Source organism: Periplaneta americana, chromosome 2, assembly GCF_040183065.1.
Source record: "Periplaneta americana isolate PAMFEO1 chromosome 2, P.americana_PAMFEO1_priV1, whole genome shotgun sequence".
Classification (NCBI taxonomy): domain Eukaryota; kingdom Metazoa; phylum Arthropoda; class Insecta; order Blattodea; family Blattidae; genus Periplaneta; species Periplaneta americana.
In genome coordinates, this window is record NC_091118.1 from 198678130 (window position 1) to 198697864 (window position 19735).

At 36.3% G+C, this 19735-nt stretch overlaps 1 protein-coding gene across 4 annotated transcripts in view; it reads right to left on the reverse strand.

Annotated features, from left to right (window-relative positions):
- Nucleotides 1–245: 245 nt before the first annotated feature.
- The window catches only part of HisRS (histidine--tRNA ligase), a 36763-nt gene continuing 17273 nt past the window's right edge, over nt 246–19735 (reverse strand). For all 4 annotated transcript variants that reach the window (XM_069819324.1, XM_069819326.1, XM_069819327.1 and 1 more), the window contains 2 exons: nt 18593–18879; nt 246–9841 (listed from right to left, as the gene is read on the reverse strand). In XM_069819324.1, the coding sequence (XP_069675425.1) occupies nt 9623–9841; nt 18593–18879 (506 nt within the window). In that variant the 3' untranslated portion in view covers nt 246–9622. The remainder of the gene's footprint in view (nt 9842–18592; nt 18880–19735) is intronic.

Genomic DNA, 19735 nt, shown 5'->3' on the forward strand with positions numbered 1-19735 from the left:
TATAGTTTACCTGACACTGACAAGTCATTTATCACAATTTGAAAAATGTATTTCTCTCATACAGAGAAGTTACAAAAAAACAACACATAATAAACATGATGATTCCATACCCACAGAATGAAAACAATTACTTGGAACATTGAGAAAATGCGATTGATTCTAGAGTTAGAGAGACCCAACACAACCATAATATTAATTTCTTGTAAGATAACAGGCATTGAAGTAGGAATATTAAGAAAAACACATTTATTCTTTAGTGTCTTTATTTTCTACCATGTTCTTGTACACATATTCAATTATTACGCTATACAATATGTTGATCCCAGATGATTCAACTGAGTGATAATACTTTCAAGACTGGTCACAATATCACTAACTCTTAACATTGTCCCTTTAAGGGCCGCCAAAGCCTTCTGAAACCACACAGCTTCCTGTGTGCCTCATGGCTAAGCTTCAGTTCTGCAGGACAATGTTTCAAAACAGACCACATATAATTTTCGTCTCAGATGTTAAGGGGAAGCAGTGTAGATATAAAATTTACCAAGCTGTCAAATCCTAGATACAAAAAAGAAGCTACAATACATTGTAGAGTCAATAATTCATGGACCAGCAGCCATGCAGTGCATTCTGTCCCAGAAAGCACTGTATGTGTAAAGTATCACTGATACACTATATGGTGATAAAAAAAGTGTCTGCGAGCACAAATGTGTGAACATTACCCTTACCGTGATATCACAGTCTAGTATATAGTCATGAAGCTCAATACTTACTAAATATGCAAACACAGACAGTTGAAATATGCATCCATAGATAGTTGCTAACCACCAGGATCGCTACTATCGCCTCATCACAGACCCTTTCCCCAGCAGACGATAAAATGTATTGTACTTTCGATATCTTATTCTTTTGAAAAAATAACGCCTTCCTTCCACTATTGAAATATGAAATACATTAAGTTTATGTAATATTTTCATAAGGCATATATTATATTTTATAAACTCACCTTCCTGGATCTTTCAGAAGAAGGATAACTCTGACCTCTTTTTCTTACAATATTTATAGTATCACAAACATCTCCTTGTCCCATATTATTATTCAAATTATTGCATTTTAGCCATTTACAGTTATTACAACCGACGAACATTTCACAGTTTACACAACTTTTCACAACAGACATAATTACAAAACTGTGTTATTTTAATGTGAAGAGAATTTTACGTGTTAACAATCTGTTTGCATCAACATTTTAAGTTTCGAATGGAAGCTATTTTGAGGTTCAATAAAAACGAATTTATATTGTGATTTTAATTTAACACATCTACCTTCCTTAATTGTAGACAGAAAATTTACCATACCACACCTATGAAATTAGTGTACATACGATTGTGTTACTTCGTCTCTTGTAGTAGATAAATACAATAATTCAGTACTCAATTGTAGTATTAAAATACAGACAAATAGAATGTGACGGGTGTCATACATGACATTATGTTTAATTATATTGTATAATTGCGAATATAGGAATATAAGTTAAATATAATAAACATAACCTATAATTTCCATATGACATAAAATACATATGTAGTGGCAGGAAATTGGAGACCACTAAAATTATACAGAAAGGGGCAACTGGTACAGTAAACATAACCTATAAGTTCAACATATCTAAATATCCGTGCGGTGCAACTGAAAATTATTGAATCGTGCATAAATGAATGTACAAGAATTTCGCAATATTTAATCGAAATAAAGGCAGGTATTACACATATGAACAACGTAATTTTCACACCAAAAATAACATTACACCTTAACTCGCAAGGAATTATGTCTGAAGTGTCTCCTAATCATTGTTTTAAATTTTATTAATGCAATTGAGGACCATTTTTGCAAAACTTGCTAACTGAAAAAACTAAATTTTACAGGAGAGACAAAACACTATAGTAAGCAAGTTTTGCTGTATGTCTTACTTATAGCAGAAAGCAAGTTTTGAAAAAACGATCACACTTTGACACACTACAATGAAGAGAAATAACCCAATTTTACCAAGACGCTTTGAACATCACATAGAGGCATGCCTTATGTTAATGAATCCATCAAAATCTCAATTTTGCAGTTAGCAAGTTTTGCAAAAACGGTCCTCAATTACACTACATTTTAGAGAAAAATATGTTACTCTTTATGCATTCCAATTAATTTATATGGTTGAAACGCCGCACCTCGTGATTGGGTTAAGCCAGTCACATAGTCTGCCTTACGGTCTGTATTAGATCACGATGGTAATGACACAGTCTATTGTTCCTAGTACTCACAGCGCTCCAAGCGGCTAGCAACTATCGCGAGAAATGCAAAAAATCATCCCAAGCTTCGTGACTGTATATAGTAGACTGTGGTGATAGTGGCCAAGGCAATCAAATGAGCATTTGGACACAATGGAAGTATTATATTTTGTAAAATGTAAGGGAGGATGGTAACCAAGACTCTGAAAACTATTTGACGATTCAGTAATATTTACAGCGGGCCACTACAAAAGGAAACAACTCAAAATTTAAAGTTTTGATAAACTTGCATTTTAAAGCTTCATGTTGCTGTAAAAAATCCAAGGATCACTGAAATTACTCCAAATTTTGTTAATGATGTTTTTATATATTCTCTAAGTTTTTAATTAGTGTGTGTTAATTAGATTTCTTACATCGGAATGGAGCTTAAAAATGTAGTTTTATCAGAACTTAAAATTTTAAGTTGTTTCCCTTTCGAACTCGCCTGTCATTATGCCAAAAAAGCCATGGCAATTTTAAGTGGCACGCATTTTATGAAAGTCTGGTAATAAGCATACCAGTTTGTCCATAAAAAGAATGAAAATAAGATTCACGACATTCAACACAACTAGAAATTGTACATGCTGATAAGTGCACTGTTGCAGAAGAAATTACTCTGAAGGTCAGTACAACTACTCTATACCATAGTTGTTCACAGCAATCATCGTCTATGATATTATTAACTCTACCAAATAAATAATGAATTTTTACATTACAACACTTTACAAGACTTAAAATTACTTTTAACAGACTAAAACAGTAATTCTCAAACAACGGTCTGTGAACATTAGCAATTCAAATGATACTATGTTGTTCCATAGAGTGGACAAAATGAAATGCCACAGTGGCTCAGTCTGACCTGCTCTAGGATTTTATGGCTCTGTTTACCCTAGAAATAGATTGCGTTTTCACTCCTCAGCTGTGGAAAAACGCATTTTTATTTCCAATACTTTCACGAAAAAAAATCTTCATGGAGAAAGTGTCGCCGAAAGTTCCATCGCCAATTCCCAGATTTCCTTGTGCCATAAAAAAATTTAACCAGGACAAGCTCAGTTCAAAATAAGAAACCTTAGGTGAATAGATTAGCTTAGCAAGTAGATGTATCTAAAACCTCAGTTTAACACACCACTAAATTGCTTAAGTTAAAACTGTTCAAAACCTGTATAGAGATTTTGCTGCTGGATAACACAGCTATGATAAAGGAAAACATCTGACAAGAAATATGGAAGAAAAATCAAAATGAACTACAGAAAGTGTTCGAGAATGTGCTCAAGAGATGTGAAGCATGTTTGAATGCACAAGATTTTTTTTCTTTACAAATGACGAGTACTAGACTTTTCGTCATTCATTCACGTCAAGCCAGTTATGTAGATCAATTTACCGAGAGTCGTTGCCCAGGGTGCGCCAAAGAAGGCTGGTCTACATTACACACACTATGAGATGATAATGGTGGAGATTTATTGGGATGCCACAGGAGAACCGGAGGTCCTGAAGATAATCCCTATGTTACCTGGACTCAGTGGCGTAGCATAAAATTTTGAGCAGGGGAAGCTAACTCAAATTGTCGTCCATGTACACATGAGAAAACGTATTGCAAAAATATAGTCTTAAAATAAATAGTAATCAATGTCAAGTCAGCAGTCCGAAGATTGGTTGGAACCTCGTAAGTAACACCAATAAGGCATCACCTCAAATAGTACGTAGTAAATTATGCGTATGTCTTGGTTGTGTCCTTCATTGACAGCAAGGGAGTCGGTCGTTTCTTTTTAAATTACACTTTTGTTCATAAGTCAGTCTTGATAATGGAATTATCCTAAAAATTCAAGTAAATAGTGCCAGCAACTGTTATTTCACTCATTATTTATTATATCAGCCACAGTGGACACTACACTTCAACTAAACACAACTCACGAAAGGGATAACTCAGAAACTAAATTCTTTTCAATGTTAAAGCTAGCTTCTTGCGAGCCTTTCGACCAGGGTAGTTTTGTTAGAAAGAGATGGAAAATCTGCGGGGTGGGTTACACAGAATAATGAGAGGATTGAAAGCTGGTGTGTGCAGGCTTCATGTTTACTACTGCATCACAAATCATCCTGAGCTGCCGCATCACAATATTTAACACCTAAATATAAATTGTATTAAAATTAATAAATAATTTTGTTCATAAACTGCAGGTTTGTTATAAAATTATTATTAACTGGGGAAGCTGAGCTTTTTAGCTTATATTAACATTACGCTACTGCCTGGACTACTGGCTTGCCCAACACAAGTTACAAATCAGGAGTATGCTGGGATCGAAATCAGGATCACAGAATTGTAAGTCCAGCGCTCTAGCCACTAGACCACTGTGGCAGTTATGCACAAGATCATAATTTCCAGCATTTACAACAATAAGGTAAGCTCTTTTATCTGAGTTTATATTACTGCAAATTACAATCACAGTCTGGCGGGAGACAGGCTACTCCTATAGTATGTAGATGCCGCTAGACTTTTGGTAGAGTGGTGGTGTTTCATCTTGTCCACACCTTACTTTTGGCAATAAAAATAACCAGACTGAGGACGAGAGATTTACTCAAATATATATATTTATAAAAATGAACTAAAAGTAGTAAGATTATATTCCAAAATAATGATAAAATTTAACAAGTAAAAATGTCCTAACGATGTCCAGAAATTATTGCACTTGAAAGAAAGAGGGAGAAGAATAACACTTAAGCACATGGGTGGAAAGGGTCCATGATGGTGTGAATTGGGAGGACACTGTTCTACAGAACTTAGAAATTTGAGAATCACTGAACTAAAAGAAACATAAATTAATTTAACATATGAGGCTATCAAATGCAAAACTCGCCTCATCCAGGTAAAATGATTTGTCAGAAAACAGGCAAAACCGTTATGGATATGGACAGTTTTGCATTTGATAGTAGTTTTCTGAGCTCTATGGAAGAGGAATTAGAGAAGTTTTGCACAAACCGACTATATCAGTAGATAGAGAGCTTCAAGATGTACATCCCATATGTAACTCATTTTTTTTTAAGTTTGGATAAGGCGAGTTTTGCACTTGATAGCCTCATATAACAGACATTAAAGTTACTGCCTCTGAAGATGAAGGCAGTAGGTTACAATCTAACATACAGTTCTGACAGATCAAAAATACAGCCACTACATGGTGAAAATGTGGGCCTTAGATATGCAGAGTGTTAATTTCATCCAGTAAACTTAAAATTACATTCAAAAGTATGAAACTACCATTCTATCTCAACTCACAGATTCTTAAATAGGAGTATATCTACTTGGATACTTTAAAATTTACAAAAATAATATACAGCTTACATATGATTATTTTATGGAAGTAATAAAAGAGAATTTTATAGGAATATAATAAATTATAAGAGTTAAAATAATGGTAAAATGTTGATATAGGCCTAATACGTAAGCTTATGGAGAGAAATAAATAGTCTCTGTCCAAAATCATATCCTAAATAAGTCGGTGGCAGTGACAAATTTAATGGTTGTTTGTAACGTACATTATTTTAATTCCATGTAATGGCAACATAGGAGAAGAAATTAAGGAATAATATACAAATTATTCATACACTTTCAGATATTCAATGTTTACTTACACAAAGAATAATTATTGTGTGATATAAAGTGTTTATTTACCTCTGCATCATTTGTGTGTGGAAAAATCAGACTAATCAATAAGGAATCTAAAAAAAAAAGGATTCCTTTATAGATTCCAATGCCTGTCTTCATTCTAACTAAAATTAATTTCCGTGTTAACAGACTGTACCAAACACACGTGAAGAATTCGTGCACTGCAATAAAATGACAAGTTACATTAAACACCATGAGTGTAATACAATTCACATGAAGTGTTTATGTTGTTTTCTAAGTGTTTATTTTCCTCAACATCTTTGTCTGAAATTCAGTACAGCAAGAATTTCAAATGTTGTATGATTAGCAATTCCTTCGTTTCTTTCTTATTTAAATTTTCGTAGCATTATTATTATTATTATTATATTACTATTATAATTATATGAAACTAGTGGAAAGGTATATGAAATAATTAAATAAACTGTCTTGTATAAAAACATTTATCTGAATACTTTGACCTGTTAACAAGAGGAAAGAAAATTATGATCAGTATCATCACAGTTTACTATATACAGTCGCGAAGCTTGAGCTGATTTTTTGCAAATCTCGCGATGAAGCGCTCCAAGAGGTTAGCAACTAGAAACAATAGACTGTCCACTGTCGACTTTGGATTTAGAGTCGACTGTGTCGTATTTCCATCGAGTGCTAGGTCGTTGCGTATTTCGCATTGATGCTTGTGAAGAAAAATCCTAACATCTATTTCTTATTTTACTTCTAGATGCAAAAAGTGGTTTATAAACAGCAGGAGGGAAGATCTAATGACAAAGAATGAAGCATATCTTTATAATAATATGAAGTTTTGCTCTCTTCATTTCGAAAAAAACACAATTTATGAATGAAAACAAAAATAAATTAATATGGAATCTGTTCTGTTATTACCTGCAGCTGAGAAACAAAAGCTTTGCATTAATTCTACGTCTGTATCAGCTGATTCCTTGAATAATTGTACATTTTCAGACAACTTAGGCCTACTTTTTTTTTTCAAAGGATATGTTTTTAATTATAGCTGTTAATTTTGTTGCTATTTTTATTTGTTACTTTACTAGAGACGTAGAAAAAGTAAGTCTGTTACAATAAAATTTATTGATCACGTTTTATTTCCAATTCTGGTGTGATTATTATTGCTTAACCTCATCCCACTTTGTTAACTACTACAAGTACTGGTACACGTAAGTTACTCCCATTAATTCATATTCCCATTACAGTATTATTGTTATTATATTATTGTTGTAAAGGGAAATGCAAATTAATATTTATTGGTTTCATAGTTCATTATCGCTATAATCTTGAATGAGTGAAGCGATTATAGTAAATTTCAGTTCGTTTTGCACAAACAAAAATATTAACCTATTTCTTACAGGCATCTTCGAGTTTATGGCGGAATTTAATATACTTCATTAAAATAATAAATGAACTTTATCCATTTAATATTTCAATAATGGAAGGAAAGTGTTAATTTTTCCAAAAGAACCCGACAACGAAAGTGTAACATATTTTGTCGTCTGCTAGGAGAGATCTGTGATGATGAGGCGATAGTAGCGATCGTAGTGGTGGGCAACTACCCATGTTTGCATTTTTACTACATATTGAGCTTCGCGACTGTATATAGTAGACTGTGGTATCATTATTTTTGCTTTCTCCATAACATACGAGATGCCAACATTAAAAAGTTGAAATATGAGAATAAATAAACTTACCCCCCACACATTACTAATGAAGGAGTTCCTTTCTAATGGAGCACAATTCGTTCACACTTGACAATGAAACATCTTGCAGAACATTAAATTCGTTATATTCAGAAGGTAATCACTAAGACACAGCAGAGAAATTGACAACGTATAAAGAAGTCAGACTCCACACACAGAACCTTCTTCCTGGGAAATCTACACTCTCAATCATGATGGCTGATGAAACAGAAGTGGTCTGTTTTAAGGAACTACAATGGAAATCCTCTTTGAATTGCCTCACATGAACTTCTGCTGTGCCAGCTCACTTATTCATAGCCAATGTTCTTGACAAAAATTGTCAATGAGATTTCATAGCTATAATGTCATAGTATACCTCATTAATCCGGAAGGAATAGCCTCAGAAATTAAAAGTTACTTCAATGTCTTTCGTTATTTCAAAATTTGGTTGGTTAGTTTTAAAGAATAGATACTGTACTGTGCCAGAGACTTCGCTTCTATTCACTCTAAAAAAACTGGGATGCGTCCTTTATGTGAGAAAAAAATTTTAGTGACAAAAAAAAATGTATCAAATGTGCACTATAGTCGCGACACTGTTATTCCCGGTGTGACTCCTCCTCTTTGCTTACGTCTTAGGAAGTGAAGGCTCTATAAAGTCTAGGTAGGTAGTATCGTTCGCCATTTTTGTTCTTGCGTTGCCAAGCTACCATACGAGGAATCTATTTGCCACACCGCTAAACATTGTCATGTCTTAGCTCCTATGATAATAAATCAAACGCACTGTAATTTAGCAAATAATTGAGCGGCAAATAACGTCTTCGTGTGCTTTCTGCGAACTCCAACGAAAGAGCCAAAATGGCGGGCGATTATATTAAGTATTTATCGAGCCTTAAGAAATGAATAACGTCTTCCTCAGCGAATCACAAGACGCACACGTTTAAATGTAGCCGACCTGCACGCGATTGGCTGCCGGAAATTAGAGCGACGGGACTATAGTAACTTTGATATATGTTGTTGTTGTTTTCTAATGCCAGGCGTTTGACAATAAAGTCATTTGACCTCTTGCACTCCAATATTTTTCAAAGATATTATCATAGTCGGCCACTGAAACACAGATTTTGAGGTGTTCCGAATCCATTTCTTGGTTTGAGTTGCACAATGGGCAGTTAGGGGACTGATATATTCCAATTTTATGCAGGTGTTTGATATATATAAACATTAGTAAGGTAATTTGTATAATAATTTTAAAGTACAAAACCAAAATTTGTGATTGTTGGAGCATTTTTAATCTATTGATTAAAGTTCACGTTAACACTTTAACACAGTAGTTCAGGAGACACTGTGGAAGACGTGACATCACGTCGAAACGGGCTGTCTGTCAAAGGTATACACCACTTTTTTTTAAAATTTTAACACTTTTTAACGTTTGACTAAGTAATTTTATGTTTTTAACATTTTTAAGCTGCTGTAAAATAAATACTAAAATGTCAATAACATGAGTAATAATTATGATAGAAAGCTGAAATTTGGTTATTAATATATTAATACAATTACAAGTGCCTAGTAAAATTTTCAGAAAGATAGGTTACAATTTGTAGGATTTTAATATTTTAGGACCGAATCCACGTAACATGATGAGAAAAGATTTATACTAAACATGTTTGTAAGTTTGCTGAGAATGATGATATAAAGATAATTACAAATGAATTTACTGGTGTTTCAGTTTCAGCAAATTTTAAAGCTTGAGAAGATTTCCAAGAAAAATTAACCACATCAGACCAACAGAAAGTGTCCCTGCAAAAGAATACATGAGCTTTGTTTACCTCCACTTTTTAGTAAGAAGTGCAGGGGAATAGATGTTGTGACAATTATGGTACAAGGAGAAGAGACTGCATAATTCAAACGTAATACTGCAAGAGCTCTTCAAACTGAGGTTGTTCGATTAATGAGATATTACTATGCACTCAACTCTGTTCACTTGATTTTGCCAACAGGTCGCGTACAGCCTGCGCTACATTGTTCCTCTGCACCTCAATTTCTTCTCTTGTTGACACTCGACGCAGCTTCACAATACCTTTTGCCAATTCTGATTCACCCAGTATCGCTGCAAATGGAATACCCATTTCTTCACAATGCTGCAGCTGAGCAAGAAGCTTGGGATTGCGTTTGTATGAATGTTCAGCCTGCAACAATAAATTCAGCAACATCAAATGCGAGTAATATGGGCACACATGATGTCAAGGTATTACAACTATACTAAAAGCCAGGTTATGAACCGATTAAACCGGAAGCAACATTCTGCTGCTCTCTTTCTGAGCTCTATTGCCACATAGTGGCGCGAGAATCAAAGCGTGTTCAGCATTTGTCACCGATATGTTTAAAATAACTACTGTCTATAATTCTCGATAACACTATCAACAATATTAGTAATTAAAATTACTGTTTTGAGACGGTTCCTCGTATAGGATAAGGAGGTTTTCATCAGATTAGTATTTCGTGTTAATATTTTTATATGGATAGGAAGTGTTGACGTGTAAGAAAGGTCCAGAATGTGAGGCGGAAGTAACAGGTGGGCAGGAAGGCTGAAGCGACGCTACGCGGACAGGAAACATGTGTCCAGGCGTGGAGTTGACCGATGAGGGAATGTGTGGACTTTGCCTGCGGGTGGTCAGCAAGATGACGCCAAGCCAGGTTCGAAAAAGAGATGATCTGGTATATGTCAGAGAATTGTCAGAACACCGGAAGTAAGGGGAGGATCTAGTTAACGAACAATTTTTGAAGAGCGCGTCTTAAGTGACGTAAGAGTAATCATGGCCAATCAGGATTCTTAATAGAGACACGTGATTTATAGATAGGAGGGCGAAATTGTATGTTTGGTGGTTGCACGTAGAGGGTAGATTTGCAGATAGACAGAAGGCATATACAAAGCGTGCGGAGAGGACACACTCCACATATTCTCGGCAGACCTAACTCGGAAGGATAACAATTTACGGACTTAGAATTTTTTTTTAGTGGGTTTAGTAAGAAGTCGTGTGTTGTATCATTCTTATAAGTCTGAATTCTTTTCTCGTCATTATTATTACATTAGGAATAAGTGGTCATCACGTTATCAACTCTCCGTTATATTACCGGTATTTTATAGTACAAAACAGATAATTACGTGAACTCAGAAATTAGTCTACCAACTTGTAGGAAGTGAGAGCAGTATATTATACACTTGGACGCACATTTCTGCTAATCTGAAACAAACACTTAATAATAATAAACGTTCTCATAGTTCTTACCAACAACTTCTAGTGTGTGCCTACATCATTTCAGTCTATGAGCACGTCTCCCAAACCCCATATCCCAACCATTTTGCAGCTGACCTGGGAAAATCTCATACTCTACCGGAGTAATCTCGAGGAGGCTGGCGCCCAAATTAATTAGTGTACATCTTTAATTATTGACATCAACGTGCCTCCTTGAGATACTTTCCATACACGAAGGAGCTGGCAGCCGAGGGCAAGGAAAGGCGTCGTGGACAACGACGACGACGACAACGACGACCGTCGCAGTTTTTAAGAAAGCACGAGCTAATGACGCTGGTACGAAATGCGACTCGTAATGCACGTGGTACTGCAAATGAACTGGGAAGTTTGGCTACACTGTCTCCGTGATTCCGTTGCCAGATTTTCGTTAGCAGATGACATTTTCACGTAAGGTCCAATGAAAAGCTCCGTTCTCCTTCCCCCCTTCCGCCCCGCCATACTCAACGTGTCATCGCTCCACAGGCTACCCCTCTAACCCGCACTTTCCTCTCGCCCTGCCAACTACTTCCTGTTCAGTCGGTTCATAACCTGGCTTTTAGTATACTTACTTACAAATGGCTTTTAAGGAACCCGAAGGTTCATTGCCGCCCTCACATAAGCCCGCCAGCGGTCCCTATCCTGTGCAAGATTAATCCAGTCTCTATCATCATACCCCACCTCCCTCAAATCCATTTTAATATTATCCTCCCATCTACGTCTCGGCCTCCCTAAAGGTCTTTTTCCCTCCGGTCTCCCAACTAACACTCTATATGCATTTCTGGATTCGCCCATACGTGCTACATGCCCTGCCCATCTCAAACGTCTGGATTTCAAGTTCCTAATTATGTCAGGTGAAGAATACAATGCGTGCAGTTCTGTGTTGTGTAACTTTCTCCATTCTCCTGTAACTTCATCCCGCTTAGCCCCAAATATTTTCCTAAGCACCTTATTCTCAAACACCCTTAACCTATGTTCCTCTCTCAGAGTGAGAGTCCAAGTTTCACAGCCATATAGAACAACCGGTAATATAACTGTTTTATAAATTCTAACTTTCAGATTTTTGGACAGCAGACTGGATGATAAGAGCTTCTCAACCGAATAATAACAGGCATTTCCCATATTTATTCTGCGTTTAATTTCCTCCCGAGTGTCATTTACATTTGTTACTGTTGCTCCAAGATATTTGAATTTTTCCACCTCTTCGAAGGATAAATCTCCAATATTTATATTTCCATTTCGTACAATATTCCCGTCACGAGACATAATCATATACTTTGTCTTTTCGGGATTTACTTCCAAACCGATCGCTTTACTTGCTTCAAGTAAAATTTCCGTGTTTTCCCTAACCGTTTGTGTATTTTCTCCTAACATATTCACGTCATCTGCATAGACAAGAAGCTGATGTAGCCCGTTCAATTCCAAACCCTGCCTGTTATCCTGAACTTTCCTAATGGCATATTCTAAAGCGAAGTTAAAAAGTAAAGGTGATAGTGCATCTCCCTGCTTTAGCCCGCAGTGAATTGGAAAAGGATCAGATAGAAACTGACCTATACGGACTCTGCTGTATGTTTCACTGAGACACATTTTAATTAATCGAACTAGTTTCTTGGGAATACCAAATTCAATAAGAATATCATATAATACTTCCCTCTTAACCGAGTCATATGCCTTTTTGAAATCTATGAATAACTGATGTACTGTACCCTTATACTCCCATTTTTTCTCCATTATCTGCCGAATACAAAAAATCTGATCAATAGTCGATCTATTACGCCGAAAACCGCACTGATGATCCCCAATAATTTCATCTACGTACGGAGTTAATCTCCTCAAAAGAATATTGGACAAAATTTTGTACGACGTCAACAAAAGTGATATTCCTCGAAAGTTACCACAGTTCGTTTTGTCCCCCTTTTTAAAAATAGGTACAATTATGGACTCCTTCCATTGTTCTGGTACAATTTCCTTTTCCCAAATAGCAAGTACAAGTTTATAAATTTCGCTATATAATGCACTTCCACCCTCTTGTATTAACTCTGCTGGAATTTGATCGATACCTGGAGACTTGTACATTTTCAGATTTTCTATCGCAATTTCGACTTCTGAAATCGTGGGTTCGGGTATAAATGGCTCAGCAGTTTGTATTTCAATATCGTCCCGATCATTTCTATTTGGCCTATGGACATTTAGTAGTTGCGCAAAATAGTTTTTCCATCTGTTTAGGATTGATGAAGAGTCTGCAAGCAAGTCACCATTCTCATCCTTGATCACGTTTACCCTTGACTGATATCCGTTCTTAAATTCCTTTATACCCTTATATAAATCTCGAATGTTTTTATTCTTACTATTTGTTTCTACCTCATTCAGTTTTTCCTTCAAGTAACCTCTCTTTTTATTCCTAAGTGTACGACTTGCTTCCCGTCTTTCATTGAAATAATTATCTCTATTCTCCTCAACTGGATCCTGTAAGAATTTCAATTTTGCCTGTTTCCTTCTTTCTACTACCATGCAACAATCTTCATCAAACCACGGTTTCTTTTTCTTAGTTTCATAATAACCTATGCTCTGCTCAGCTGCAATTTTGATACTATCTCTGATATTTTCCCACACGCTATTAACATCTAATTCTTTCTCAAGTTCGTCGGAACTTTCTAAAGTGGCAAACCTATTCGAAATTTCGACCTGATAATTTTGCTTAGCTTCCTCGTCCTTTAATTTCAAAATATTGAATTTAGTAATATTAACTTGTTGCTCTACTCGCTTGGCTACTGATAATCTTTCTCTTAATTCTCCAATCACCAAATAATGGTCAGAATTACAGTCTGCACCTCTGAAAGTTCGAATATCTACTATACTAGTATGTCTCCGTTTATCTATCAAGACGTGATCTATTTGGTTGTGTGTCAATCCATCTGGAGAAGTCCAAGTATATTTATGTATATCCTTATGGGGGAATGTTGTACTTTTGACAATTAAATTTTTCGATGTGGCAAAGTTGACTAATCTAACTCCATTGTCACTACTAATTGCGTGTAGGCTCTCTTTTCCAATAGTTGGTCTAAAAATATCCTCCCGTCCTACTTTAGCGTTGAAATCCCCCAATAAAATTTTCATATGATATCTAGGGAACTGATCAAAAGTATGTTCCAATTCCTCATAGAAGCTATCCTTTATATAGTCGTCTTTCTCTTCTGTAGGGGCGTGAGCATTTATAACTATGATGTCGCACCATCTACCCTTAAGTACTAAATATGATAACCTGTCACTGATAAATTCGACCTTTTTTACTGCTGATTTTATTCTTTTATGTACAAAGAATCCTGTTCCTAATTGGTGATTATTGTTTCCTTCCCCATAATACAACAAGTAATCTCCTATTTGTGATATGCCATTCCCATCTAACCTAACCTCTTGTACTCCCACAAAGTCTATTCTATATCTAGCTAGTTCTTTTGCTACTAATGTTACCCCTCCTGTTCTATAAAGACTAGTTACGTTCCAAGTGCCAAATCTCAAAACCTTATTCCTTTGCTGTGGTCGTGCCAGAGAATCAGTCCTATTCCGAGGCTTACTGTAGGAATTCGTAACAAGCTGTTTTTTACGGTGATGGGTTGTTAGCCCTTCGCCCAACCCCCAAGCTGGAGGACCACCCCTTATCGGCTGTCCACGACTGCTTATTCAATATATTCGCAGCTACCCTCCATATCTGGAGGCCGTCTCCTCTATCCGCAACCTGAGGACGCGCCATGCCGTGGTGATAGGGACCCACCATACATGGGGCTTTTAGTATAGAAGCAAAATATGAAATTTAATATAAGTAATCACAATGGCTACAAGTGAGTGTGTTCATACGAACGCACGTACGCACAGACACATGTATGGAGTGAAAGTGAAATAATGCTGCAGATTTTCAGAGCAAATAGCTCATATTGTATGTAACAAAAAAAAAATTGTTATAGACATTAATAAATGTTACAGTACGGTACTGTATTTCCAATAAGTACTCAGGACGAAAGTCGTCGTCGTCGTCATCGTCATCATCATCATCATCATGAATTTCGTCCCTGAGTACTTATTGTAAATACAGTACTGTAACATTTTATTTATTAATGTCCATAACAGAGCAAAGCCCCAATTACAATAGACAGTACATAACATAAGATAAAAAAATGGACGGTGTGACTTTTGGTGTTCAAAATAAGTACTTTAGTGCGATTCTTGGCAACTCTCAGTGCAGTCCCTACCCGGAGATCCGATTGAGGGACTATTTTACCTCCGGAGAATTTTACAGTGAGGAACTCCATATATCATAAGCAGTGAAAAATATAGTGGGACTGCGTTTGTGTTAATGCAGCTTTGTTACTTGTTTTACTGAATAGACTACAGTGGACTATAGTGCACTTTATGTTGTCAGCAAACAGCTGGATACATTAAGAAGATTGATTTGTTACTTGTTAGCTTAAACAACAAGTTTAAGCCCCCTCACCACAACAAGATGAGTACCCACTAGGGAGTGGACTATAGTGGACTTTATGTTGGCAGCAAACAGCAACATTAAGAAGATTGATTGATTAAAAAAAAATGGAGATAACATGTAAAAAAAGAGATAAAAACAGATGCAAATGCAAGATACAGATATAAATAGAAATGAAAAAGATAAAAACAAATACACACGTAAATAAAAGACACAGATATAGATATAAATGAAAAAAAAAAATGAAAAATACAGATATCATAACTAAAATATGTAAACTGTAGTTATAAATGGCAATTACAAAATAACAGATATAAATGCCATTTAAAATCAACTAACTTCAGTATATTAATAAGAAAATATTTATATTTCATGTAAGAAATGCTGTAATCTAGATCTCATGTTCTACATATTTCATTGAATTTTGAACACTGGTGAGTTTTTATGTGCTGAAGTGTTTGGGTTTTTGTAATGTAACAATTGACGATTTCTTAAATGTGATGTTCTGGCATTAAGCTTAATTTATGACAATATTTCGCTATTATTCAGTAGACTGTTGAATATCTTATAAAATAAAAGTTGCTCAGCAAGTATCTACGACAGACAAGAGTCATTAAATTTAATTCAGCAAATAGACTGTTGTACGAAATTTTGTTATGGAAGGCCAAATAATATTTTTTTTTAAATAAACATATCTTGAGAATCGCTTTTTAATTTTTTCAATTTGATTACTACATGATTTAAAATGGGAAACCAAATTACTAAGGCATACTTTGATACTCTAATATTCATGTACTTTTGTATTTTCTATTTGTATATCATCATCATCCTTAGCTCAACAACCCATCATGGGTCCTGGCTGTCCATAGGAGTTTCCGCCATTCATCCCTATTTCTAGCAACACTCATCCAGTTTTTAACTCCAATAGTTCTGGCATCCTCCCTGATGCCATCCTCCCATCTGACCTTTGGTCTTCCTCTTCGTCTACTTCCCCCTGGTTCATATCGGAGGACTCTGATGGCTGGTCTCGAGTCCTCTAATCTCATTATACGACCAGCCCACCTCAGGCGTCCCATTTTTATAAAAGATGTTATATTGGGTTCACTGAAGAGTTCATATAATTCATGATTATACCGGGTTCTCCATTCGTTATCTACATTGACTGGCCCAAAGATCGACCTTAAAACCTTCCGTTCAAAAATGTTTAATCTATGTATATCCTTTTTAGTCAATGTCCAGGCTTCTGAGGCATAAGTGAGGACTGGTCTTATCAAGGTTTTATATATCCTAATTTTGCTTTGGGGGGTTAATATTGTGAATTTTATTAGTAACAACAATGTAATTTATTCGCCACAACAATAATTCCTTTCTACAATTCGCCTTAAACGCTCTCGTCAACAATTGGATTTTCACTCAACACAATATTCGTTATAAAACTCCACCGACGACAATGACAATTTACTTGGACTAGTACGAACGACAATGAACGGTTAATCTTAACTAATATTTACAAAGCACTATTTACAAATCAGAACTATCAGTTCTCAGTTCACAGTTCTTCTATCTCAGTCACTCGAGTTCACAGTATCTCGAACCACAGGCCTTCAGAGACAGTTCATTGTACTCGAACTCGGGTCCCTCCAACTGCGGTCCACTGCACTCGAACTCAGGTCCCTCCAACTGCGGTCCACTGCACTCGAACTCAGGCCTTCGGATGCTGACGCAGATGCGGACGCACACTCGAGTCGAACTCCGGTTTGCTTGACTGGCTTGCTTGCTCTGGCTTACTCACTGACTGAATAACTGAAAAACTGCTCGAGTTCGCTGGCGCTTCTTCTTTTATAGCAAAATCATAGTTGCGAGAAATTTCTACAGGTGTGTAGAGAATTATCTGGATATCTCCACTTCGACGGACTTCTCGAAGAGTCGGGAAGGTCCGTTTCCCATTCACTGCGTTAAGTAGCAGCTGCGCGCGCAGCCTCCCCTCGCGTGTAGGCCCCTTTCCCCACTACTCCGCCGCGCGCTGTCCCCGCGCGATCTTTCTTGCGGGACGCTGGTCGTGAGTTCGAATCTCACGTCGCTGTCACAATATTTTAGATCTAATATGTCTCACTAGACCATAGTAGCATCTATTAGCGAGGAAGATCCTTTTACCAATTTCAAGACTCATATCATTATCTTGACTAACTATAGAGCCCAAATAACTAAAATGAGTTACTCGATCAAATTTATAGTTTCCAATCTCCAAGAAATCATCTGCACCACAAGCTCTATTTGGGTTAGATATCATGTACTTGGTCTTCTTTTCATTCACTTGTAGTCCCATCCTCTTTGCTGCGTCCAGTAGAGAGTTAAATGCATCTTCCAGTGCTGTTCTTGTTCTAGCAACAATGTCGATGTCATCTGCATAGGCTAGGAGTTGTACTGATTTATAATAAATCGTATTCGTTGTTTGTATTTCTGAATCTCTTATAACCTTTTCCAGTGCAATGTTGAACGGCATGCACGCCAGTGCATTTCCTCTATTTGTATATAGACCCTATTATTACATGCTGTATGTATTTTACCACTTATTAATGTTATTGTGCTCAATGAGCTCTCTTAATTTTGTGATATATTTTGTATAACTGATCTGAACTGCGCCCGAGCACGAGCTTCTGCTCTTTCGGGCTGCAATGTCTAATGTAGCTCAAGTATATAGTATTAAATAAATAAATGAAATATTCCATGGGTCTCTGGTCAGTGTTACAATCTGTAAAGGACAATTACCAGTACAAGGGAATGGTTTACTACCGAACCCCTCATTATGTAAGACATTACAATGAAGCGTTTGGAATGTGGATATGGAGAAGAATGGAGAGTGTGAAATGAACGACAAAATAAGAAATGAAGCTGTGTTAGGAGTAGATGAAGAAAGGATAATGCTGATTCTGACTAATGAAGGATATACTGGAAGGAATTTGAACAGGAGAAACGTTCGGGACAGAACAATATGTCAGATGATAGACAGGCTTAAGAGATATGAATTTTATGCGAAGACTAAGAGGAAGGTGGAAAAAAAGGAAATATTGGAGAATGCTGGGTTTGCAATGAAGGACCTGCTCTTGTGAATGAATGAGTTGCTGACTTCTACCATGACCATTTTATCAGAAAGAGTTTTGTATCAGTACCTTAATGCCAGCATCCCAAAGTTCCCTGCAGAGTCGCATCCTGTCTTCCACCAGGTTCTTCTGTGCAGACGCAACATACACTTCCACCTCTGTTGTCCGCACCTTACTGTTGTTGCTTGTGAGGCGTGCTTCCATCACAGAGAACACACGCTCTACACCAATGCTCACACCAACACATGGTACATTCTTGTGCTTAGGGTCAAACATCCCCACCAAGTTGTCGTAGCGTCCACCACCTGCAATGCTGCCAACTCCAACACTCTCTCCCTGTTCATTCTTCGTATCGCCTGTATAAATTTTAGGAAGTATGAAGTCAAAATACAGTTTACAAAAAAAATGTTATAAGATGTTATCTAACTTACATTAAATATCAAAAAGCCTAAATGAAATATAGTCAAAGAGATAATGAAAAAAGAAAACAGTAAACTTTTAGATTAGAAACGGAACATGTCTGCATGACAAAACACGTAGTTGAAATATCCTGAACTATGATACTGAACTTTATGCAAAGAACTAAAAAAGATATGGACAAGAACAACTTCACTCAATATGATAAATGAAAAAGTTGTGGGAAGGACCTGACAGTTCTACTGAGATGCTAAAAGGCAAATGACATAACCACTACCTCCAAATGACACTGAAAAGATCTGAGGAACTTTTTTACAGAAAATAGTAATTGCATATACAATTACAAATCACTATTTCCCTTCTTAATTTTACTTACTTATTTATAGCTCATAAGTAGCACGGAAGTTCATTGCCACCCTCACATAGGCCCACCGTCGATCACTATCCTGAGCAAGAATAATTCAGTCTTTATCATCATATCCCACCTCCCTCTAAATTCATTTTAATATTATCCTTCCATCTATTCTCGGTCTTCCCAAAGATCTTTTTCCCTCTGGCATCCCAACTAACACTCTATATGCATTTCTGGATTCGCCCATACATGCTACATGCCCCACCCATCTCAAATGTCTGGATTTAATGTTCCTAATTAAGTCAAGTGAAGAATACAACGTGTGCAATTCTGCGTTGTGTAACTTTCTCCATTCTCCTGTAACTCCATTCCTCTTAGCGTCAAATATATTTCTAAAAACCTTATTTTCAGACACCTTTAACCTCTGTTCCTCTCTAACAGTG